We start from the raw sequence: 25,155 nt of genomic DNA on the forward strand, positions 1-25,155 counted from the left end.
TTAGACAGAAAATTCCCGCATGCTTCGATAAATATTATGTCACGTGCTCATGCCTCATATAACGACCAATCGCGATTCAGTTTGTGAACGTCATATGACTAAAACAGTTCTGTCAGTAGTTTGGTTGTTGTCTGTTACCAGGCTTGAGCATACGTGATGTTATTTTCAGTTTACACCAAGTGGAAATTTGTGTTTTAAAGTCACATAAAAAATAATTTGTTATGAAATTAATTTGAACTAAAAATATGAACTGCACAGTGTGTATAGTATCCCTTTAACAAACTAGGTCATCAATGAATTTTGGCGATATAAGATCCAATCTATTAAAATTGAGAATATTTGTTTTATAAAACATTTATTTTGAAATTTTCTCATTTACGTGACCCGGATGTAGTAGGTGTTAGCACGGCGGCTAGTTACTACGTACGCAAATAATGTATGTGGAGAGCAGCAGGTGGCCACTAGAGTCTACAACTGCGCTTTCATCATTTGAGTTAAGCTATTTCTGTACCAACTTGTATTGTTTATTAGTGGGTCAGTGTTTCCTACGCATTTAAATGAGTCTTGCTGGTGTATACTTGACCTATTAGTGTTTGTTGATTCGCTTTACCTCCACGCGTCGGATGTTTTGCATTCCCTTTTTAGTATCCATAACGCAACAGTATAAGACACTGAGATGCCACGTTTAACCAGATCACTGCCTCTATCCTGATCGCTTGTATCAAATCCTAATAATAATAATTTGGGACGTACTGTACTTCGGCATGTCTGCACCTAAAGGAGAAACGCAGTCACTCCGTTTCGGCCAGGTGGTGATTGGGCCGCCGGGTTCTGGTAAAACCACCTACTGCCAGGCCATGCAGGAGTTCCTCACGCACCTCGGACGCAAAGTTGTTGTGGTAAACATGGACCCGGCAAATGATGGACTACCGTACTCTTGTGCTGTGGATATCTCCGAGTTGGTCACATTGGATGATGTCATGGCTGGCTTGAAGTTGGGGCCCAATGGTGGGCTCCTCTACTGCATGGAATATGTGGAGGCCAATCTGGACTGGTTGGGAAACAAGCTGAAGGAGCATCCGGACTGTTACTTCTTGTTTGACTGTCCTGGGCAGGTGGAGCTCTACACACACCAGAATTCAGTGAAAAACATTTTCTCGCAATTGGGAAAGTGGAATTTCAGGGTGTGTGCAGCTCATTTTACTTTACTTACCATGTTCATTCTTTTTTTTCTTTTGTGTTCAGCTAATGTGTGTATATATATTTTTTTCCTTTGTGTTCAGCTTACATGTGTGCACCTTGTGGACTCGCATTACTGTGCGGACCCGGCCAAATTCATCTCTGTGCTGTGCACTTCACTGTCCACTATGCTGCACGTGGAGCTCCCTCATGTCAACATCCTCTCCAAGATGGACTTAATTGAGCAGTATGGCAAACTAGGTAGGAGACTAGGTTTGTGGTGGAGTTACTTTCGACAAAGCAAAGGATCCGTTTGCAGTGGAGTTAACTCATTCATCCATTTAGTATAGAGGTTATCCTAATAAGGGTTGCAGATGAGTTGCAGGCTATCGCAACCGATTTTGGATGAGATATCGACTAGCTGGCGTTCAGATTCACTGCCAATAAAAATTGAAGCAAATTCAATGACCTTCCATGCAAGCTTTTGGAACAATTACTAAGTGCAAACTCTAGACAGGAAGACAAGCACTGAGATTATCGTTTGACCTAGCACGCCATACTGCCTTGAACATTTGTGAAGATCAATTCTGTTGAATGCGTTATTGATTATTTGCATCTTGAAGCAACTGTTGTAAAAAGGAGGTTACTATTTGACTGTAACCAGATTTATTCTCTACCGCGGCCCGTTTAGTCAACTGAACATGGTTCTTATTTACTTGTGCTGGTTGCTACGGCAGATTGAATTCCCAACCTTCAAACTGTAAGGCAAACATGTTAAGATTGCCCACTGTATTGCCCCCAAACAGTTGAGCCAAATTGAAGACTTAAGATTTTCCATAGGTGTGAATTTGAGTGTGAGTGGTCTGTATATAATGAAATAATGAATAGTTTACAAATAAGTGTTTACTTAGTTCCTATTTGTCATGTGTTAGAAAAATGTTTGACTCATTTGGCATTTTGAGTCTTTTTTTTTTTTTTTCTCCAATTTGAGTCTGCTTCTCTTCGGTTTTGTAATTTTTTTTCCATTCGTCTTCCGTTTACACCAGTTGTCGGGGATGATCCTACTTCAGTTTTGCAAAAACAAAGCAAAACCATTTAACATTTACATCTCGTGTGGTGCACAGAGTTCACACTTAAGTCAATCTTCTTGATTAAGTATTATCAGGATAAAAAAACTCAAAAAGCTAATTAATAATAATCATAGCCGGGTTTTATGTGACATCAGAGGCATATCTTCCACTAACTAGTGGTTGTACAGGGTCAATCGTTTTAAAGATTCAAGATTTTTGAAAAAAATTCCATCATATAACGATATCCTTATTCAATGTTTTCAATCTTTCCCAGCATTCAACCTGGACTTCTACACTGAAGTTATGGACCTGACATATCTTCTTGATCACCTGGCTGCAGATCCTTTCTTCAAAAAATTTCGCCATCTAAACGAAAAGCTGGCAGAAGTCATTCAAGATTACAGCCTGGTCTCATTCGTGTCTCTCAATGTTCAGGTATTTTTTTTCTCAGATATTCCTAGTGATGCTTTGCTGAAAATAATTTTGCTCACATTTATTATGTTGTTTGTATTATATTCAAGAGGTGTCACAATATTAAGATTATTCAACTTTAAAATAGAGAATTTCATCTTCTTTAGGCTTTTGCCAGTTTCTTGTGATTAGCAGCCAGAAGATACATCTTATTTATCTTTGAAGGATTTAATACATAGCCATAGCCTATTTTTATTTCCATAAAACCACAAAAAAATAATGCATGGATGCAACGTATGTGCAATGTATTAATAAAAAAGAATGTCTAAAATTGTAAGGAAATGACAAACACTGCAGTTTAGGGCTGCAGTATTTTAACTCTCAATCGATGAATTGGATTTTGAAAATCAATATTATTTCTATTCATGTTTTCAAAAACATGGCCATTTTAAAAGTGACAGCTCAGAAAAATGTTTTGGTGTGTAATGTCAGAAAATGGGCAATGTCGCTTTTCAAATCAAAAACAAACAGTCAACACAATAGGAATCTGTACATTTTCATTGTCTACAGATATTGGATATTTGCTTTTAAGAAGACAAAATTCTGAGCATTTTAACCATTTTCAAATAAAGGAATATAAACATCCATCCATTGATTTTAGCCGCTTATTTTTATTTTTTTTATCAAAAATAATTATTAATTTGATCATTGCACCTGCTGTTCATTTAGTGCTTGATGTGTTTGACAGAAATTACATGTTTTTTTCTGAGTGATTGTTACCATGGTAACATGTTATTCAGGTCTAAATTTTAAAACAAAAACAAAATCTGATTTCAACCAACCGAAATACCATATTTCTTAGTGTACAAATCGACCTCACGTATAAGTTGACCCACCCCCACCCCCTTTTTTTTTCTTTTTTACTTACATTTGGGTGAATTTGACAAAAACGTGAGTATACGCCTACCCGACCTTAGTGGTTACACATATCATAGCTGTCCAATAACTTATGGTGTGTTATTAAAATGACAAAATTACGGTACTTTAGATGCATTTCTTCATCATATATCAAATAACATACTGTTGTGGTTACGGAGGGGCGGAAAAGAGACAATTGCAAGTCAATGTGCACGCGTGCATGGAGACGCAAATGCTGAAACTAATAACGATACTAACTAATAATGATATGAAGTTTCAATGGTTTATTTTTCGACACAGCTGAATGTGAATTCATCTAAAAGCACTAAGTCATCATCATACACGCCAATTGGCTTCTACTATTTAAATCCCGACCGTCCTCTCCTTCCTGCTCGTCATTTGCGCAAACATCCTCGTTACTCTTTCGCGGGTAGTCATCTTCGGTCCTGTCCAATTTGTTTGAAATGGACGTCTTCGGAGATGATTTGGTGATGATATTAAGACGTTCTTTACCCAAGTTGTGAGATCACAGCATGGAAGGTTGCCCTTTGCTGTTCCTCCCCCCACCTGCCGACATCCATGCTCTCAAATTTGAATTTGAAATTGCATACCCGCTAGAATAGATGCGTACTATATCGAATTAGAGGTATAATCATTGTAAGCCTGGTAAATGACATTTATTTTGCATTTGAATTTGTTATTCAAACAGATATGGGGAAAAAAATGGGTCTGGTTTTGAGTTATGCAGGTATAAGTCCAACACCCCCCATATAGGGGTTGAAAATGAGGGAAAGAAACTCGACTTGTACGCAGGGAAATACGGTAGATCTGGTTACCACGGTAACACTCCTGCTCTGGTTTCGTTGTACTTGTCTGTCAGTTTTATCCTCCTCACCCAAGGGCTGCTAAAAGTTGACTCTTCCTTTCTATGAATGCAGGACAAAGAGAGTATGATGCGTGTGTTGCGGGCTGTAGATAAGGCCAACGGGTGCTGCTTTGGAGACTTGGAGGAGAGGAATCTTCAGGCCATGATGTCAGCTGCCGTTGGGGCAGACTTTCAGTTTGGCTCGTATCCTTTTCTAGCAGCTCTGGTGACTCAATGCTGACTCATGTTGCTCAATGAACCCCCCACCACTTACGGGATTGGTCGAAAAGCTGACTGTCCTTCTAAACCGGGGTTTCATGACGATTGTAAAGAAACACACTGCGAAGTGTTAACCTTTGCCTTAACAGCACACTCTCCAGCACTCTCGGAGTTCAAGAGCGGTACCTCGAGACCAACGGGAAGACTGTGGAGGAGGAATTGATGGACCTTTGAATCAAGCTTACCTTGCCTTAATTCTGAACTGGTTTCCACATATTCAGGAGTGACATTTGAAGGACATGGGTCGTCATAAAGCAAATACACATTTTATTAAAACTATCTCTAATGAAATGTTAATGCGATGTTCTGTGACGCTCCATGAGAAAATGTGTGTTCCTTGAGATTACATGAGCGCTTTCCTCCAGCGGGTGGCAGCCGACGTGCTCCCAAACGGTGGAGTCTGCTCTCCGACGGGGGCCGCTCCAGCTTTTCCCCGCTGCCGGAGCAGAAAAATTAAGTCAGGCGGGGAGAGGAAGCCACATTAAATCTGTGTTTCTGCACAACTGGCTCTGTGTCTGCTCTTTGGGATGGAAGACCCTCAAACTCTCCTTTGACTCTTTCCCGCACTGTCGTAATCACATTTTAATACACGCTCCTTCGAATGCTTAAAACATTTCACATGCTCTCACTTTACAAAATAATAAGTATCATCCACACGTATTCATGTGTCTTCAAAGTGGAGCTAAGTAATTACTGACGAGATACGGTAACGTGGTGAACTTGGAGCACTCTGCTGCAGTCGTCCATGCATCGAGGGGGTGTGTCGGGCACAGTTTTAAATTGTGTACCGATGTTTCCACATGTGATCAACTATGCCTTCTCATTGGTACCTCCTGCCCACACACACACGCACACACATCACCACTTCCTTTAAGCCCCCTACGGGAAGATGTGTGTAAGACTTGTGAAAGTGTAAAATGGAATTGTAAACGCTACTTTTATTAAAATAAATATATTAAAACGCGGAATGGAGTTTGTCCGTGCATGCCATTCGTTTAATCAGCAGCTCGCAGTCTTCTGCACACGCACACAGTTCTCATCACACCCCTCCCTTGCTGCTCTGCGTTTCATGGATGCCAGTCTTTGCTTTCACTGAGGATAAAAAGGCAAAACAAATGCACTAAGTGTTGTCTGTTTTGCTGTACTTTTTGGAATTGTCCACGCTTGCACTAATGCCTCCCATCAATCCCTCTAACCCAGGCTGCTAGATAAGGTCTGGCTTGACTGTTGGTTCAATGTTATTGGGGTGAGAGAGGCAGAGAGCTGCAGCCTTGCCTGCTCCCATCCCCCACACTGCACAGCACTGAGAGACAGGGGAGGAGGGAGCGAAAAGAGGGAATGTGCATTGCTAGTCTAATGCTGCAAGGCTTCCTCCTTCTGCTGTGTGGGTTGCTTTAGTACATTCAAAAACAAAACCAAAAAAAAAAGCGTTGACATAAGGTGAAAGCATTTGTATTTATGTGGTGATCGGAAGGAAAGCCGGGATATGTTCAAACATGTTTGTGAGAATGTTCCACAGATCATTCGACACTATTTCAACAATGTTCACGATGTGTGATCTATTTAAAGTTGAACACAACTTGTATGAACATAAACAGTCCCCTCGTGTAATGTAATATTTTGGCACTACACGAGTGGGGAAATGACAATGAGGACGCCGGAGATCCGGTCCAGCCTTGCTTTTACTTTTCGATCTGGTCCGGGTTTTGCATCCCCCCGCTGGGCTCAGTAAAATGGCTGTATCCAACGAAGCCTCGTGTTGGTTGGGCTTGCTCCCTGCCTCTACTCGGGCTCAGTAACACAACTCCCACAACAATTTCTCTCGGTTTTTACGCATTGTATGAAGCGCCCGTCATCACTCTAAGCCGCTCACGGAACCGGAACCAAGGGGTGGCAGCCGGATTCGGTCCGGTTCGCGGGCGGGGATGAATCGGCACCGGGATAAATGGTTCTAAACAATTATTCATGTTCCATGCTAGCTTTTGATTGTGACTGACTCGCCGAGAGAGGGAGAGAGGTGGGGGGTGTATCATGGCCGCTCAGGTCGCCAGCGCCGCCACTCTGAACACAAGCCCGCCTTCCGAGCTAAAAAAGCCGGATCGAGAGCCCAAGGAGGACACGGTAGCGGCTGAGAAGCAGTCCGAGAAAAAGCAGCCCGGGTTGGAAGGCGAATCGCCGGGCCGGGGAGATCTGCAGGACGGCGCCGACGCTGGAAATGCAGGAGGAGGAGGGGAGCCTGAGATGAAGAACGGGAATGGGAACCCGCCCAGAGCTAACAATAATAACCAGAATGACACCGTTGGACCGGAGGGGAACAATCACCCGGGTATGGTGCACCACCACAACCCCGCGTTCCCTCCACCGTCGTACGGATACAGTCAGCACTACAGTCGGGCCCCTTTTCATCAACATGGCGGACAACAAAGCCCTGGCATGGCAGCTGCTGCGGGTCCGGCCGTTCAGCCCGGCAACATCATGGACCCTTACCAACCCAATTCGCATGACTTTTCGAACCACCAGTTCAACAGTTACAGCCCGTTCCCGAACAGGACTCCGTACCCGGGCCAGGCGTACGCTATGAACTCGCCTCGCAGTAGCCAGGCGCCGACAGCTGGGGGGCAGCCAGCTAAGCAGCAAGCACCAGCGGGAGGACCCACGGCCATGGCTGGATCTTACAATAACCAGAGATATAACATCGGAAACCCGCAGCCTACGTCCACACCGACGCTCAATAAGCTCCTGACTTCGCCGAGCTCCACGCGGGCTTATTCCAGCTACCCGTCTAGCGAGTACGCTAGCCAGGAGGGAGCTAGCAAGGGAGCAGCAGACATGGGCGCTAGCGGTCAGTATGGAGGCAGCAATCCGGCTTGGCAACAAAGAAGCCATCACCCGTCGCCTATGAGCCCGGGAAGCGCCGGGCAGCCGCTAGCTAGAAGTCAGGTAAAAAAAAAAAAGTATTAAAACGCACACACACTACAACGTGAACGCCATGTCGGTTTTTTTCCACGTCTCCTTCCCTCCTCCTAACTAGTTCACAACGTAGCAGGCCAGCCATTGTCTGCTACACTAGTTCGCTAAGACTCTAAAATGGCTGCCTCTCGTGTGTGTTTTCCCCACATAGCAGCCCGTCAAACAGTCGTTTTTCTGTCCCTTCGAACGATATAAATCGTGGCGTGGTGACGAGGGAAGTCGTCGAAAGTGTACACGGTTGAGGACTTTCGCGCAGCCACGAAGGCCCGACTTTGAGAACGTCTCGAATCCACATCGAGGCAACGGTTCGTTTCAAGCCCCTCAAGGCTTGCCACGCACACCGAACTAAATGTTAAGCAGAAAAAAATACCTTGCTTGTTATGATCATAAGATTTCAGCATACGTACTGTAAATTGCTGTTTAACTTGCCTAAAGCCGGTTGTAGAATCTAGACTTGTTAATTTTCCATTTTCGTTTGGTGGCTATGTCGGGAGGAACGCTATCCCGCTCCGAATCTGTTAGATAACTGGCCTCTCGCTTTTCCACCTTTCAAAGAAAAGCAACTTAAACGTCGTTATAATATGTCACTAAAATGACGTAAATGTTTGCAACGTGACCGCCTATCTCAGTGCAGCAAGGATGCGGAGTTCCACATGCTTGTTGTTGCCAGTAATCGGTCAAAAGGCATCGGGCCACATGAAGCGAGTTGCTGCAAGATTGCAGCGTGCAACGGGGATTTGAATTGTGGAGGTAAAAATCGTGCTGTCAAAGCCAGGGGATAGTTGGTCTCGGGTTGACATGCTAGCTCTGATCTGATTGGCTCCTCAGCCGCAGCTCATAGCCATTTATAATTACATGTGATGCAAGGCAACAGTTGCTGCTGATAAGAGAAGTATTGTCTCATCTCAGGGTCACCGGAGGTATTACTGCCTTTTCCTTTTGGCTGCCACTTTTCTCTCCAAACACCTCGAAATATTGACACAGATGCAATTGGGTTTGAGCTTACTAAATACATAACATACTGCCTATGCTTTGTTATACCTAAAATAAATTTCCTTACGTTTAAAAGTGCATCTCTACTTCATAATCTTAGTCAGATAGGCTTGTTACTTTTTCTAACACTTCGGATGGGGACACAGTGTAAAGATGCAAATATAGAGGTAAAGTTTACCACATTCAATTGGGATCTTACGCAGAAAAAGCAGGCTGTGTTACGGAGGTATTTGAAACAAGCTCTCCCTCATCCATGGCGTCCAGCGACTGCGTTATCTTGCCATTTTATAACCAAACACCAACTTCAGACGTTAAAAAAAATCTCTCGCATAAGAAAAAAAACAGTCAGTATTTGTTCATTTATTATTCGATGATGTAGCATTTGTTATTCATAATTAACACACTGATATTCTAAATGCTGTAGCTAAACTATCAAAATGGGTATTGCTTAGAAAAAACTCTTTGCTCTTGCCCCTACTAAAATTGTAGTCGTAAGAAGTTGATTCGATACTTCTGTATATGCCAAAGTTTTTTTTTTTTTCCTAACAATGATCTGTACTTTAACTTAAATGGACATTTAAGTAATTAGTCTTGTAACTCCATTTCATGTGCAACCGATACCTTTTAAAAACACACATTTTGCCACTTGCTACCAGCTGAAAAAGATAACGTTTTCAAGATTGGGGTAACAACTGATCATGGCTCATTTGGTTTCTGGGTTTGATCATGTGACATTCGCAAGATATCCTTGATTGGTTATTAGCTGAGTCTTCTATAAATGTGATGTAATTTTTAGTCAACAGTAAGTGGCAATTTTTTTTTTTTTAAGTTAATCGACAAAAATATTTGAAAATTTATTATAGAGTAGGGAAAATATCACCTTTTTAATGCCTGGGTGACTAAACAAGTTTAGTATCTTTAAGTCTGGAGGTAGTCAGACTACTTTTTTCAACATTTTCCATGAAAACATACTTTTATTGTTGCATATTTACAGCAATTGTCAAAAGTTTGTCTGTCACAGTTTGTATGTACAGTATTCTTTATCTATACTACAGTCTTGTTTGCATTCAGGCAAAATCTGCTAACTGCAACGGATACCATCTTCTTTGCTTCTTGTTGCAACTTTCCTATTGTAAAATACGGTGATATACAGTATACTTGCATGCATGTTTTAAATGCATAGTTACCCGTCAATGAAAAATTAGCTGCATTTTAGCCCCTTTTGCAGAAATGTGTGCCTTTAGCTGCTGTCTGGTTGGCATGCCACACAAGTTTGACTCCAAAGAATTTTCCCCCCAGTCCCTCCCCCCTTAAGCCAATCAGAAAGCAGTTCACCATCTCTCACCCACCAAGGGAGTTTGTCTTATGCAGATTAGCCATGTGCTGCTTTTATTTATTTAAATTCATCATGGCGCATCTCCAGAATGTCATGCAAGGCATACCATTTGCAAAAATAAAAAGGTTTTTAAGATGATGAGGCTTTTTCTCCAGCACGTTTGGGAATTCTCTCGCTGTATTTTAAAACAGTGTTCATGTTGGAAGTGAGTTTTGCGTTCTAAACATCTAAATAAGTTTAGTATTTATTGAAATGTTATTTATCATAACAAGGTCTGCGCTTGTTTCCATTTCACTTGCCTTGTTTTGGAATTATTTCTTTAATTTTGCGTGTCAGTCATCGGAAGGCTAACTGCCTTCTCCACAGGGATTTAAAAAAAAAATACTTCGACAAGGCTCAAAACATGAACACAGCTGGGAAATGCGTGTAATTGGGCTGATTGCAATCTAGAAGCTGATTTGTATACATCACTGTTTACTTGTGAAATTATGGTGAAATAATCAGGAAAAAAAAACATGAGAAATTATTTTAAAAGATTTTTTTTCCACAGTTTTTTGATATATTTTCTTTGCAATCCTGGAGCCCTCATCATTGTTTTCCAATCAGTGTACCCTATTATAACGCTATTATAAATGCAATAAAAAAATCTTCATTAATGACAAATATCTTTGTTTATGCATTAATGTAAACACTGTTTAGTGACAGGCAGAAGAGTTAAACGGTTTTCTATTTGATGGTATGATAGTATGTTTAATGACCTTGTTGACATTCATACAACTTAATGGACTGCCACTTGTTAGTTTAATAGCTTTGTCTTAAATTACACAAGTGCAAATTTCACGCAATTATTGAGTAAAATGAGGTTAGATCCTCATTTTAATATTGCTAATTTTGCCATATTTCGTTTTCACTAATTGGTTCAACAAAATGTTGGGAAACACTGACATATTAACTCAACTTAATCAATCCCTAAATTTCATATTTTTGCTGACTCATTTCCATTCTTTCTCTCCTAGCCACCCGGTTCCATGGACCCAATGGCGAAAATGAGAGGGCAACCATACAATGCCAGTAGCCCCTATAGTCAGCCATCACAGCAAGGACCTCCCACAGGGCAGCAGGGCCCTGGCTATCCTGGCCAGGGATATGGCCCCCCAGGTCCTCAACGATACCCAGTTGGCATGCAAGGACGAACGCCTGGAGGCATGGGGGGCATGCCCTATGGTCCACAGGTAGACCTGGTTTGATTCTGTTGTTATTATTGCTTTAAGTTGCACTTACAATTATTTTTTTTGTGCTAGATGGGGTCCTATGGACAGCAGGGACAAGGAGGATACACTTCACAGGGCCAGGGCCCATACTATGGTCAGCCTGGTCAGGGTCCACACCCAAGCCAGCATCAGGCACCCTACTCTCAGTCCCAACCTGGACAACCAGGAGGTCAAGCACCTTACCCGGGCCAACCTCACCAGCCGCCACCGTCGGCACCGCACGCCCAAGGAGGACCCCCTTATCAGCAGCCTCATATTCCCCCGCAATCCCAGGTTCCACAAGGCCCCACGCAGTCTCAGCCGCCGTATTCCCAAGCGTCAGCCCCACAGCCTGGCCAGTCTCCATACCAGCAGCAGGGACAAGGCGGTCAGAATGCGCAGCAGCCAAGTTCCCAGGTTCCCCCAGGATCACAGGGACAGGGCAACTATCCGACATCCACACAGCCACCTCAGCAGCCTCCCTCGCAGCAACAGCAACAGTCACAGGCACCCCAGCACACACAGGGACAGTCTGGAGCATACCCACAAAACCCTCAGCAGCAGCAAGCACAGCAGTCACCTTATCAACGCTTTCCTCCTGCCCAACAACAGGTGTGGTCCTCAGATGAGGATTATAGTAGTCATCTTTGTTTGGTTCGTGAACATGTACGTCAGGGAATTTGTTGTTCCTTTTTAGGAGCTACCCCAAGATTCTTTTCAGTCTAATGCTCCACCATCTTCGCAACAAAAAGGTGGTCCAGAGGACAGTCAGGGCCGTCCATCCAGCCTTCCGGTCAGTCATGTATGCATCATTGCTTGCATTCTTATCTCTAGTTCTCTTTTGCAATTTGTAAAATCATCTGCTCGTTTGTGTGTTTTGAAGCTATTATTCTCAATTCCATAGTTTCCTACGGAGATGCTAAACTGAGTTTTGTGGCAAGCCACATTGTAGTTACAGCTTCCCTCATTCTGTCGTTGTGGCTAAAATCGAATGTTTAAGCGTCTCACCATATTTTTACTTAGGCTATACAAAAACATTTTAAAGGTTACTCATTTAAAAATATATATATTTTCAAACGTTTTTCAAATACAACATGAAAAAAGAGGGAGAAAAGGTCACAGGTAAATTATTTACAGAGACTCATTACAAACTATCATCCATATACATTTATTTACCATTTTCAGATTTTACTCATCAGTCCCATTCCCTCCAGTACTTTGATCTCTTTGTGTTTTTGCACCTGAGGCATTTAAGTGAATTCAGTGTTCTTAACAGTTCTTACAAGTAATGCCAATAAGGGGGTAGAAAGATTACTCATTTTGAAATCAAAAGTCAAGGATAATAGTTGTAGTTATATTAAAAAGGATACACACACAAAAAAAGCAAAATTTCAACATTTTTAACTACACATGATCGTTTGAAATTTCAGTACAGATTTTAGCAAGCACAACTGAAGTTGGCATTATTTGCTTTCGCTTGGCCACTGTAAGGATTTGGCGTGTCGGCTCAGGCATCCAAGCCTTGGGTTTGACACTTATGGTTTATGGCATGTAGTTTGATGCCAGTGAAATTTCACTGCTCAAACATTTGAATTGGTCAATTAAAAAATGTATGGAATTTATACAGAGAATTTATAAGATTTTTATTCCTCCTTTTTGTAATTACCAAAATAGATCAAATATAAGCAACTTTTCGTTGATGTAATTTTACATAATTGACCAAAAAAAAAAAAAAAAAAAAAAAAAAAAAAAAAATATATATATATATATATATATATATATATATATATATATATATATATATATATATATATATATATATATATATAGCTGAAGTTTTGCCTAAAGTTGTGTCTTTTTTCAGTGTGTGAATCTAGTACTAGTAGAAGAGGTGGGCTTAAAGGTTTTATAAACAGAATATACTCTCATAACTCTGCTCTTCTCCCTTGCATGCTCTCAGGACCTGTCAGGGTCCATTGACGACCTGCCTACTGGTACGGATGGTGCCCTGAGCCCCGGAGTGAGCACGCCGGGTGTTTCGAGCAGCCAGGGCGAGCAGAGCAACCCGGCTCAGTCGCCCTTCTCACCTCACACATCTCCCCACCTGCCGGGCATCAGAGGACCATCGCCTTCCCCGGCTGGCTCCCCAGCCAGTGCCAGTACACCTCGCACTGGACCTCTGTCACCTGCCAACATGCCAGGTGGGCTGTTTTCTTCATGTCCAAAAACAATATTTACAATATGTCTTTCCATGGCTATACTTAAGATCAAATAATAGAAACACCATAGCTTAGCTTGTTTTAAAATACAATTCCATTTTTGTATATTTTACTCATCATACTCCCCCACCCAATTGTTTTTTGTGTGTTTGTACATAGAACAAACCGAGTAAATTACATCAAAATAATGTTCCTAGTAAATTAGAAAGACTTTTGCAGTGTTTTTTTTTTTTTTTTTTTTGCCCCTTCAATTGTGTCAGCAAGTGGGCACCATGTTAGCTGAAACTCAACTTTCAGTCACATTAATATTTAACTAAGTAATTATATCAATTTTGTTGCAACACATGCTGACCTAACTTTCATATTGTTTTCCAGGCAACCAGATGCCTCCAAGACCATCAAGTGTGCAGTCAGATGGTAGCCTTCACCCTGGTATGAGCCAGTCTCCTTTGGCTCCGGATCGAGGTACCTTGTGTTTCATGTACAATTTTGTTTACTTTAGCTTATTCTGAACAAGCCTATCTCTTCATTCACCCCTTTTAGGGTATATGCAGAGAAACCCTCAGATGCCCCCTTATGGTTCTCCACAGTCAGCCTCTGCATTGTCACCACGCCAGTCCTCGGGGGGACAAATGCATCCTGGGATGGGTCCATATCAACAAAATAACTCCATGGCTGGCTATGGCCAACAGGGGGGACAATATGGGCCCCAGGGTGTGTATCTTTCTCCATTTTTACCATCTTTTAAAAAATATTTTGCCCCCCCCCCCCTTTTTTTTTTCTTTATAATCGTTTTTGTTGTTTATACAAATTATGTTTGTCCTGACAATTTACTGTAATTTTGAAGTTTATGTGTACATTTCTCATTAGAAAAAACAATTGGCTCCATCTCTCCAGCACATAGGCACAGCATAGCAAGCTATCTCTGCTCCCTCCCTCTAACTCTGTTGCTGCTATTAATAGCTGTGAAGCAGAAAGTCAGCTGACGTAGCAGAGCCTCCTGTCAGTAGAGCTCAGACTGTGACGAAGGCTTGTTGCTCGGGGAACGTAGCTCTTACTGCTAGCACACTGTGGAGAGAAACGTGTGCCTCACGAAGCAAAAATAATTACTTGTCGCTTTAGTTTTCAAAACACAGGTCTTGTCCAAATGATTTTCTGATCTATTTCTTCAAATTTGCTTTAGGTTATCCTCGCCAACCCGGCTATGGTAACATGCCCAATGCCAACTACCCTGGTACTGGTATGGGTCCTATGGCAGGTCAAGGTGGGGGACAACCATATGCTGGAATGCCCCCTGGAAGGATGCCACCGAATCAAATGGGAGCACGTCCTTATGGCCCCAGCATGGGACCTAATATGGGCCCTAACATGGGCAACATGCCATCACAGGTTAGCTCAGCGATGTGCCCCCCTCCAGGCATGAACAGAAAACCCCAGGATCCTGCAGCCATGCAGCACCCTGCCTCAAATTCATTGCACAATAGGTTGGTTGACGCTCTGGCTGACTTCTTTACTTTTCAACAATTATATCATTACTAGACACTCATTGTTCTTCCACATGCAGGATGTCGGGTTACCCTAACATGCCTCCAGGCATGATGGGCTCCGGTCCTCCTTATGGTCCTCCTATGAACAACATGCCTGGAATGATGAACACCCAAGGTGGCTCCCCCTATCCCATGGGGCCAAACATGGCCAACAACTCAAGTGGTATATTTTACCGATTGGTTGCATCTTGATTACTTGAACTTTTTGTTATTCAAAGCCTATCAATGAATGTATTCTCAACTTTTATGTGTCCAGGTATGGCCGCCAGTCCAGAGATGAACAATAAAATGAATAACAAAGTCGATGGAAGTGGAACACCCAAGTCAGAGTCCAAATCAAAGGTAAATTCACAATTGTGTGGGGTTTACAGTATTTTTTTTTTTTTTTTAAAGCAAATGTACTTTAACAATTTCCACTTCCCTCCAAATAAAACAGAAATCCAATTCCTCAACGACAACCAGTGAAATCATAACTCGCCTGTATGAGTTGGGACCAGAACCTGAAAGAAAGATGTGGGTGGATCGTTACTTGGCTTTCATAGAAGAGAAAGCCATGGGCATGACCAACTTGCCTGCTGTGGGACGCAAACCCCTTGACCTCTTCCGGCTCTATATATCAGTAAAAGACATTGGAGGCATGACACAGGTAATGTTAAGTGTGCGTCTTCCCAATTCAAATGTAGTTCTTGTGGATTTTATACCTGACTAATACTTTGTGTACATCCTTCTCAGGTGAATAAAAACAAGAAATGGCGAGACTTAGCCACATCCTTGAATGTGGGTACATCAAGCAGTGCTGCCAGTTCTTTGAAAAAACAATACATCCAATGTTTATACGCCTTTGAGTGTAAAATTGAGCGTGGGGAAGACCCCCCTCCTGAGATTTTTACAGAAAACAAGAAGAATCAAACGGCAAAGGTCCAACCCCCCTCGCCAGGTTAGAGCTACACTCATTTTCCTTTTACAAATAAAACAATTGCCTTTTAATTCTATGCCATTAAACTGATGTTCCATATCTGTCTATTTCTCTGCTTTCAAACTGAAGCGTCCCTCTGCTCCACAGCTGGGTCGGGTTCCCTGCAGGGTCCTCAGACTCCCCAATCAACTAGCAGTTCCATGGCTGAGGGTGGAGACTTAAAACCTCCAACCCCGGCCTCCACTCCTCACAGCCAGATGCCCCCCATGCCACCTGGTTCCAGGTGACTTTCTTATAACACTATCACAAAGCTTCAAATGTATCTACACTTAAATAGGTTATAAATCTAAGTTTACCATCTTTGCCCACCCCCCTTTTGTAGAAGCAGTGTTAACTTGCAGGACCCCTTCTCTGAAGGAAGCGACCCTGCTTACCCACGTAAAAACATGACACCCAACTCTGCCTATCAGTCCGGCATGAGCACCCCAGACATGCAGGGGCGCATGGGTCCCTACGAACCCAACAAGGACCCTTTTAGCAACATGAGAAAAGGTGGACACAATGAATGGGTCATAAAATGAGTACCTCATTTCAACTGCTTGGTGAATTTGCACTTAACTGGCTTTAATTTTGCCTGTTTCTACAGTTGGAGAGCAGTTTCTTCCTGCTAACCAGGGCCCAAACAGTGGGGTGGGCGACCAGCAGCAGCAACCACCACAACAGCAACAGCAGCAACCACCATTTAACCGGGGACCGCCCGGGGCCATGGGCACGATGCCAATGGGGCCCAGACAGCAGTATCCTTATGGACCAGGCTATGATCGGAGGTAATAAGGATTAAATAGTGGTTTCGAATTTTAAAGGTCATTAAACTCAATTAATGCTAACTAGAGGCTAATTACTTTTGTGGGTCAGGGAAAGATATGTAATTAATACTCCATCTTAGATTGACAAAGGGATTCGCTTTCTTAAATGCCATTTGTTTTAATTATCCCATGAGTCATTATGTAGATTTATTTTTAAAAATAAATTTTAATGAGCCAAAGAAAAGTGTTTTATTAGAACCGGATTATTTATTTATTTATTTGACAGTCATAATTGCGGCAAGGTATTTTTTTTTATATCCCCATTACAAGTCCAAAGTTCTGATATTGTATAAAAGAGGATCGGATTAACCATCCATCTAGTCTCTACTGTATTTATCATTGTAATCTTCATGTTCTCAAAGATTTCGGTGTTTATAGTCATTATGTTCTTTCCTAGATCTGAGCCAGGAATGGGTCCAGAAGGCAACATGGGATCTGGTGCTTCTCAGCCAAACTCTATGATGCCTGCAAATGCCGACACTGGGATGTATTCGCCAAATCGCTTTCCACCACAGCAACCACGGTTGGTTCCCAGAATTTCTTTATCTCTAAAGCAGCACCTTTGAGTTTTAAATAATATATTTGTTCCTAATTCATTGTGATTCATACAAAGGAATAACATGGACACTGGAAAAAAATCTGCTTAATAAGCTTTTCATCTTAGCGTGTTCATATTAGGAGAGTAAAGTGTGTACTTTTGAGAAAATTTGTAATCCTATCAGATTTTAAGTCATATTTTTGAGGATATGGTTATATTAGTGTTGAATTAAATGTACTGTTGTTGGTTTGTGCGGCACATCTACCTGAAAAGATTTGTTTATTTACTAGCTTCTCTGCTAATGCACTTTTACTCATAACCATCTGCCATTGCTTTTTCACAAATCTCTGTAGACTTCAACAGACTACTGCCATTTGCTGGCATAAAAACGTAATGTATAGTAAATTATGTAATGAGAAAGCCACCATCTAGCTTTGCACGCAATGCAAAAAAAACAACAAAAAACATGAAATAAAAAATAAAACAAAACCATAATTACCATCATAATCAATTTTATGCAGCTTCTTACAAACATAAGAACATATTTGGGGGGTAGTCAAATCATATAAAAGTGCAGTCAAATCAGGTAGATGATTTTGTAACACTATTTTTTGGTACATGTTTTGAAAAAAAAAAAACTTGAATTAATTAGGATGAGATGAGGAGTGTGAAGTGATTGTTCAAACATTGTCTGTGGCTTTGACACCATTTAATTTTAAAATTTCAATTCAAAACTAAAATAAATATAAATCTTCGAAGTATGTATTATACTGTACAATACCACAAGAACTATACATCTATTATATGGCAGTATTTTCTAATATTAATAATACACATAAACCACATTCACCAGACTACTGAGAGAATTCCAAACTTGGATTTTTGATGTCAAATCCAGATAAAACATTCCAAAATGCAAACTTCCCACTGACACTACAATAGCCCGAAAAGCGAAAGAATTTTGTAAAAACAATCTTAAACAACTTTTCCATATGTAGCTCTTTTAAATACAATAAATTCTCCTTTTACATGACACACTGTTGAGCATTACTATACTTGATCTTTGCCATAGCAGTGCTTATGCATCTAGTGCAGTGTTTCTCAACAATATTTTGCCAGGCCCCCCCTAGAAAAGAGATCATTTTTCAACCCCCCCCCCCCCCCATTCAGTGGATGCACTGAATATAAATAAGATTATTAATGATGAAAATTGTATAAGTATACCTACACATGTATCCTTTTAACATTAACAACAAAAAAACGCAATATAAATCAACTTTCAACAACTGTTAATTATTTTTATCGTGTTTATACGGGTTATAGCTTAGTCTAAAACATAAAAAAAAGCAAGTGTACCAAAGTGCCTGAAACTAAAAGAACATGATGAAAATTATTACTTTTTTGCAATTACATTCTACATGACAAAAACAAAGCCTTTTTCCTGGGATCATCCGTGCCCCCCCCCCTTGAGAAGCACTGATCTAGTGTTTTCTGTAGAGTTAATGCATTTTTCCAATGGTTGTTTGTGATAAACATTAGTTTTTGTCTGTCAGTCAGGGTTGATTGATTGACATTGTATGCTTTGCGCTAATATTTTTAAATAGAAATGTTTGATCATTATTTTCATGACCAACCTGACGGTGAGCTGTAATAATTGCAGACATGATTCCTATGGTAATCAGTATCCTGGACAGGGCACGCCCTCTACTGGCTCCTACCCTAATCAGCAGCCTGGAATGTACCCTCATCAACAGCAGGTAACAATCGAAAAGTATTATGTTCAGAGACATTGCTTAGAACACTGAAATCCAACCTCAAATGCTTATTATATGTCAAACATTTAAAAGTTTATAGGAGGTAGCTTGAATGTGCTACTCCATATTTTTGTTTCTAAATGTGCCATCAGTTCAAGAGTTGTATCATTTGGGCCACTCAATCTCATTCCATGCGTAGGGCTACAAGCGTCCTGTGGAAGGCGGCTACCCTCCTTCAAAACGTCACGAGTCCGAGTACAGTGGGCCTTTTCCAGGGGGACAGCCCCCACCACAGCAACAACAGCAAGGCGGCGTCCCCGCACCCTCTTCGGGACAGCAAGAGCCATACAATCAGTACAGCGGCAGTGGACCTTACCCGGGCTCTGACCGCCGCCCCCCTGGCCAAGGCAATCAGTTTCCATTTCCTTTTGGCCGTGAGCGGATGCAAGGAGCGACCGGGCCCAATTCTCAGCCCGCCATGCCCCCTCAGATGATGCAGTCGGGCCCAGAAGGTCCTCAAGGGGGCATGTGGCAGGGACCACGAGACATGAACTATCAGAACTACCACGGCAGGCAAGGTGGTCCCGGAGGCCCACCCCAGCCCCCAGGGCCAGGTTACCCTGGCATGAACCGCTCAGAAGAGATGATATCGTCAGAACAGCGCATGAATCACGATGGCCAGTGGGGCGGTCAGATAGGCCCGCGACAGCCTCCTTATGGTCCCGCGGGGCCAGGTCAACCCATGCCTCGTTCTGTGCAGTCAAACTACCAGCCCCCTCAAGGCGTGCAAAACCACATTCCACAAGTATCCAGCCCTGCCTCCATGCCTCGCCCTATGGAGAGTCGGACATCGCCAAGTAAATCCCCCTACATGCACGGAGTGATGAAAATGCAAAAGGCTGGCCCTCCTGTCCCCGCGTCACATATAGTGCCCTCTGCAGCGCAGTCACCTTTAATCAGACGAGACATGCCTTTCCCCATTGGCTCTGTTGAAGCTTCCCATCCTGTTCTGAAACCACGTCGCAGACTCACCATGAAAGATATCGGTAAGACTCCTGGGCGCGTTGCTTCTCTTCTCTTTTCTTTGTGTAGTTTGCATGTGATTTTGTGCAGTGTGACTTTCTCTCATATGCATGTTAAGTTAATGAACTTAACAAATTGTTGAAGGGAAAGTCAAGTCAATATTTTTCTGTACAAAAATAGCTTATATGCTCCACCAAGAGTTAAAACTTTGAATTACGATTAATATTGTGGCTGTGGAATATGCATTACATTGCAAAATCCTCCCTTTTTTTAAATATCTGTCTGGGATATTGTCTGGGATAGAAGGGACCAATGACAACTGACCTGTTTTCCAAGCGGTCATATGACATTTACAAGCTGAGACGTTGGTCGTTGATTGGTCGTTACTTAAGCAATTTTGATGTAATTTTAGTCAACAGCATGTAGCAAAATGGCCACTCCCCAGATTGAGAAAAAACATGTGAATTTTGCTGCTTGATAACATTTTCTACAAATGCAAGTATTAATCAGAACGAGGAATGGACTCTTCCCCAAATTCCAGCACATTGCAACTCTGCTCGTCAAGATAAAAAATGAGTGAATCTGAGAGTTTTATGGACCAATAACATCTTTTTTTTTTCATTCTTAGGAACCCCAGAAGCCTGGAGAGTCATGATGTCATTAAAGTCAGGTCTATTAGCTGAAAGTACCTGGGCTTTAGATACAATCAACATTCTCCTCTATGACGATGGCAGTATTTCTACGTTTGATCTCAATACGGTGAGACTTTTTCTGCTTTGTCATACTTTTTCCACACAATGGGATTGTGTCTAATAGTTTGTCATATTTCATTCCCCATTAGTTGCCTGGCCTACTAGAGTTGGTGGTTGAGTATTTCAGACGTTGCCTAATAGAGATCTTTGGCATTCTACGGGAATATGAGGTGGGGGATCCCGGCCAGAAGACGTTACTTGATCCTGATGCCTTGAAAGAACTCGCGGATGCCATAGAAGAAGAGGAACCCCATTCAGAAGATGTCGATCTGGAGGATGAAGATGACTTGGATGAGGAAGAACAAGACGCAGAAAAGCCACGCATAAAACAGGAGGACGACCATAAGGAATGTTCTGTGTCACGAGAGGGGGATGAGAAGTCCGGTGATGCGGACAGACAGGGCAAGGGATCTTCTTCTGACCAAACTGACTCATTGCCGTCTTCGGCCCAGGAGAGACCCAAACAGTGCAGCAAGTTTGACAAGTTTCCTGTAAAGGTGGTAAGAAAGAGAGATCCCTTTGTTTCTACGCAGAACAACAATCACGGCAAATTGCAAGAGTTTGACAGTGGATTGCTTCACTGGAGCGCCGGAGGAGGAGACTCAACGGAGCACATTCAAACACACTTCGAACCCCGCAGAGACTTCTTGGAACGCCGACAACGAATACCTGTGCCCCAAAGTGTGCTGAAAAGGCGAATCCGTGAAGATTTCCTTGATTATAGTTTGCCAACCGAAGAGGAGAAAAAGAATGAGGAAGAAGATGGGTCGAAGGAGACATCCTTCTCAGGGAAAGCGAGCGTCTCAGAGGACAGCCTCGCCCTCACTAACGAGGAGAACAAATCGGAGTCCAAAACGGCTGAGCAAAGTCACCAGGAAAATAACAGACCCATTCCGTCTGTAAGCGTTTTAGCGCATCATCAGGTCAACGCCATCTTGGAGGACGAGCCTCACAGTAAAGATGAAGGCCCACTCGTTTCGCGGGCCAACTGGCAGGATTCCTTAGCTCGGCGCTGCGTTTGCATCTCTAATATCATCCGCAGCCTCTCCTTCGTTCCAGGAAATGACCACGAGATGTCCAAACACCCAGGGCTGCTGCTGCTACTGGGGCGCTTGATACTGCTCCACCACCGGCACCCCGAGCGCAAACAGGCCCCGCTCACCTACGAGAAAGATGAGGATACAGAAGAGGGTACGGGTCAGAGGGATGAGTGGTGGTGGGACTGCTTGGAGCTCCTGAGGGAAAACACGCTGGTCACTTTGGCTAACATCTCAGGCCAGCTGGACTTATCGGTCTACCCCGAGAGTATCTGCCTGCCTCTGTTAGATGGCCTTCTCCACTGGGCCGTCTGCCCATCAGCGGAAGCACAGGACCCCTTCCCCACATTGGGTCCGCACAGCGCTTTGTCCCCTCAGAGACTGGTTCTGGAGACGCTGAGCAAGCTAAGCATCCAAGACAACAACGTGGACCTCATCCTGGCCACACCGCCGTTCAGCCGACTGGAGAAACTCTACGGGAATCTGGTGCGGCTGGTCGGAGAGCGGAAAGTGGCCGTCTGCAGGGAGATGGCTGTGGTTCTGCTGGCCAACCTGGCCCAGGGTGATAACATGGCTGCCCGGGCCATCGCCGTTCAGAAAGGCAGCGTTGGCAACCTGCTGGGCTTCCTGGAGGATAGTCTGGCGGCCACCCAGTTCCAGCAGAGCCAGAGTTCGTTTGTACACCTACAGGGGATGCACTTCGAGCCCACCAGCCCGGACATGATGAGGCGGGCCGCCCGGGCGCTGCACGCGTTAGCCAAGGTGGATGAGAACCACTCCGAGTTCACACTACATGAGTCCCGGCTCCTTGACCTTTCGGTGTCTCCCCTCATGAACTCGCTGGTCTCTCATGTTATCTGTGATGTACTGTTTTTGATCGGCCAGTCCTGACAGCTGTAGGGAGCCGTGGCTCCTCTTTTCTGGGAGGGGGACGGGGCGCGTTCCCCTCCACCCTCTTCGTCCTCGGTATCCTGGCTTGTGTGTAACAGGGCAAGGAACGTTTAAAAAGTGACTCTTATTTATGAAAACCTCCAGATTCCATTCTCTGAGCCCGCCCCAGGGCATCCTTGCTCCGAGACTGTCGTCGCAGAGCTGTGCTGGATTACACAACAGAGAGAAGCCACACCAAGTGACACTACTTGCAAAATAAATGCCGACAGTTGGAAAACTGTTCCGCACTTGGGGGGAAATAATACTTTTTAATAAAGATAAATAAATGATAAAATAAATAAATAGCTGAAAAACAAAAAACCTAACCAAAGTTGCTGTCTCGTTTACAGTGAGTTTGGGAGACGCAGCCTCAGACCCGAAGCTCTCCCCTAGAGAGCACGATGAGTCTGTGAACTGGTTGATGCTCAGAGGTGAAGCTGACTGACAAAAGTGGCCTACTGGTTCTAGTTGCTGTAGTTTAATTCTCACCAGTCAGGCCAGCAGGCGGCCAAACACTGTCAATAGACACCTTCACCGGGGAGGCCTGTGCAGTGTGCAGTAGATTGTAGGACATTTTCTGTACAATACTGCTTTTGCGTGACAGCCTTCTGTTTCACACAGAAGCGGCTCGGCTAGAGTTCGGAGGTCATTAGGGTTTGGTGTTAAAACAGAAAATGGCTTTCTTCCCCAAAGTATCAAGAACACCCTTACCTCCTCTTATCCCTTGATTGTATGAATACCCTTATGAAAAGAAATCACCTCTTAGGACTGGTTTTCAACTTCAAATACAGCTTTGCTGTGGTGTATATATATATAATGTTGTACATTACACTTCTTTCTGTGTCTGTCTGTCTGTGTCACTATTCTCACGCGTATCATTGGTGAGGGATGGAGGCGGACAGCAACCTCCACTTCCTGCTGATTAGACCCACTCTTCTGGTCGCCCCCACAGCTCTGTAGTGCAACAGACACAGCTCCGACCTGTTGTTTCCTGGTACAACACAAACTAGATGAAGTACATGTTTGACAATTTTTCTTCAGTCATGGATTCTTCATATTTGTATTTCAGACTATGTAGCTAAGACATGTAAATTCTCCCCTTTCCCTTTTTTGGCTCAATGAATATCATTTATTCAGTATGAAATCTTTATACTATATGTTCCACGTGGTAAGAATAAATGTACATTAAATCTTCCTAAGCTGTTTCATGTTTGGTCTTCTCTTTATTCCCTCTTTTTCAACATCGTTGCTTGGTATAAACACACAGGAAGGTGGCAACACAGTTCATGTCATAATTATTCATTCAAATTGTATTCAACAGGCAGGTTAAACACCTCTTGTCGTTTTGGGTTGTAATCTGAGTACCATAAGCCTTTACTCCAAACCAATACGAACAAATTAAACATGAATGGGTTTCCCTTTATTAAAGTATTACCTATCAGATCGATCTCACTCTATCACATCGGCAGTAACATTGTGGCTGAAAGCAACTCAAAACAATGCTGTTTTGTTTAATGAGCGTTTCGTACACAAGATGATATGCTTCATCTGACTAAAAATACGTTTAAAAGCATTTACAAGAGGTCTAGAGCGAGAATCAAACCAAAGAAAGAACTTCATCTGTTAGTTTTAATCATGGAAAGAAACCCTCGTGACCGAATGCATACCGCATCATTTAACATTTTTTACACTGCAATTTGTGACAGACATTTCTGCCACGTCTGCGGAGAGTTATACAGGGATGCTACACTATGGAAATGAACATCAAATGATCCAAAGCATACTATATGTAAGTGGCTATCCATAATCAAAAGATGTGTCCTGGATCACGCGTTATAGCAGTACATGGGGTAATATATCGCTACGGAAAATGATATCTCACGATCCGAATCAACTCGCATCTATTCAATTGAGTTATAGATCTATTGGGTAGTACACATTGCCATCTGCTGGGGTGCACGCATAATTACCCATCACGTTAGCACAAGTTAACGTTTTAGTACTGTACATGGAAAAGGTGGCGGAGCAAACATGCATGACCACACTTGTACCCATAAATCTGTGTTACCACGGCGACATTGTCGTTAATCTATATCCTAAAAAAATATGAACATTGAATTAAAAGTTACATGCGTGATTTCTCTGTTTATTTTTCTTTAGTGAGTGTCTTTAATGAGTGGATATGGGCATTAACATCGTGAACAAGTTTGTTGGTTACCAATTTATGAAGTTCAGCATCAATTAAGAGGCAGCGCTGCCCCCTCCAATATGGCAAACGCACTGACGTGTTATTGTACACTGC

The 25,155-nt window shown here is 42.8% G+C and overlaps 2 protein-coding genes and 1 long non-coding RNA gene across 5 annotated transcripts; 2 read left to right on the forward strand and 1 right to left on the reverse strand.

Annotated features, from left to right (window-relative positions):
- The first annotated feature begins 410 nt into the window (after positions 1 to 410).
- LOC148426667 (GPN-loop GTPase 2-like) lies at positions 411 to 5,225 on the forward strand. 2 transcript variants are annotated; one of them, XM_088410026.1, is made up of 6 exons: positions 424 to 493; positions 781 to 1,184; positions 1,284 to 1,440; positions 2,524 to 2,684; positions 4,517 to 4,647; positions 4,824 to 5,225. In XM_088410026.1, exons 2-6 carry the CDS (start codon positions 858 to 860, stop codon positions 4,894 to 4,896), a joined length of 849 nt encoding a protein of 282 aa, XP_088266152.1. In that variant the 5' UTR covers positions 424 to 493; positions 781 to 857; the 3' UTR covers positions 4,897 to 5,225. The 2 variants fall into 2 exon arrangements, with proteins under 2 accessions (XP_088266151.1, XP_088266152.1); XM_088410025.1 differs by having other exon boundaries at positions 411 to 1,184.
- On the reverse strand, positions 4,973 to 8,239 carry LOC148426668 (uncharacterized). The gene is made up of 2 exons (XR_015865038.1): positions 8,100 to 8,239; positions 4,973 to 5,158 (listed from the first exon to the last, which is right to left on the reverse strand). It is a non-coding gene; the product is annotated as an uncharacterized LOC148426668 (long non-coding RNA).
- Positions 6,479 to 24,057, forward strand: LOC148426669 (AT-rich interactive domain-containing protein 1A-like). Of its 2 annotated transcripts, none has more exons than XM_088410023.1 (20): positions 6,479 to 7,662; positions 11,038 to 11,253; positions 11,323 to 11,883; positions 11,969 to 12,064; positions 13,232 to 13,472; positions 13,866 to 13,955; positions 14,034 to 14,204; positions 14,674 to 14,974; positions 15,055 to 15,200; positions 15,294 to 15,379; positions 15,474 to 15,683; positions 15,770 to 15,974; positions 16,083 to 16,236; positions 16,336 to 16,505; positions 16,600 to 16,780; positions 17,217 to 17,342; positions 19,018 to 19,114; positions 19,311 to 20,157; positions 20,763 to 20,893; positions 20,976 to 24,057. In XM_088410023.1, the coding sequence occupies exons 1-20, from the start codon at positions 6,754 to 6,756 to the stop codon at positions 22,812 to 22,814; spliced, it is 6,777 nt and encodes a 2,258-aa protein (XP_088266149.1). In that variant the 5' UTR covers positions 6,479 to 6,753; the 3' UTR covers positions 22,815 to 24,057. The 2 variants fall into 2 exon arrangements, with proteins under 2 accessions (XP_088266149.1, XP_088266150.1); XM_088410024.1 differs by having other exon boundaries at positions 16,101 to 16,236.
- The last annotated feature ends 1,098 nt before the right edge of the window (positions 24,058 to 25,155 follow it).

This window comes from Hippichthys cyanospilos, chromosome 3 (genome assembly GCF_059441005.1).
Source record: "Hippichthys cyanospilos isolate Australia breed blue-spotted pipefish chromosome 3, RoL_Hcya_1.0, whole genome shotgun sequence".
Taxonomy (NCBI): domain Eukaryota; kingdom Metazoa; phylum Chordata; class Actinopteri; order Syngnathiformes; family Syngnathidae; genus Hippichthys; species Hippichthys cyanospilos.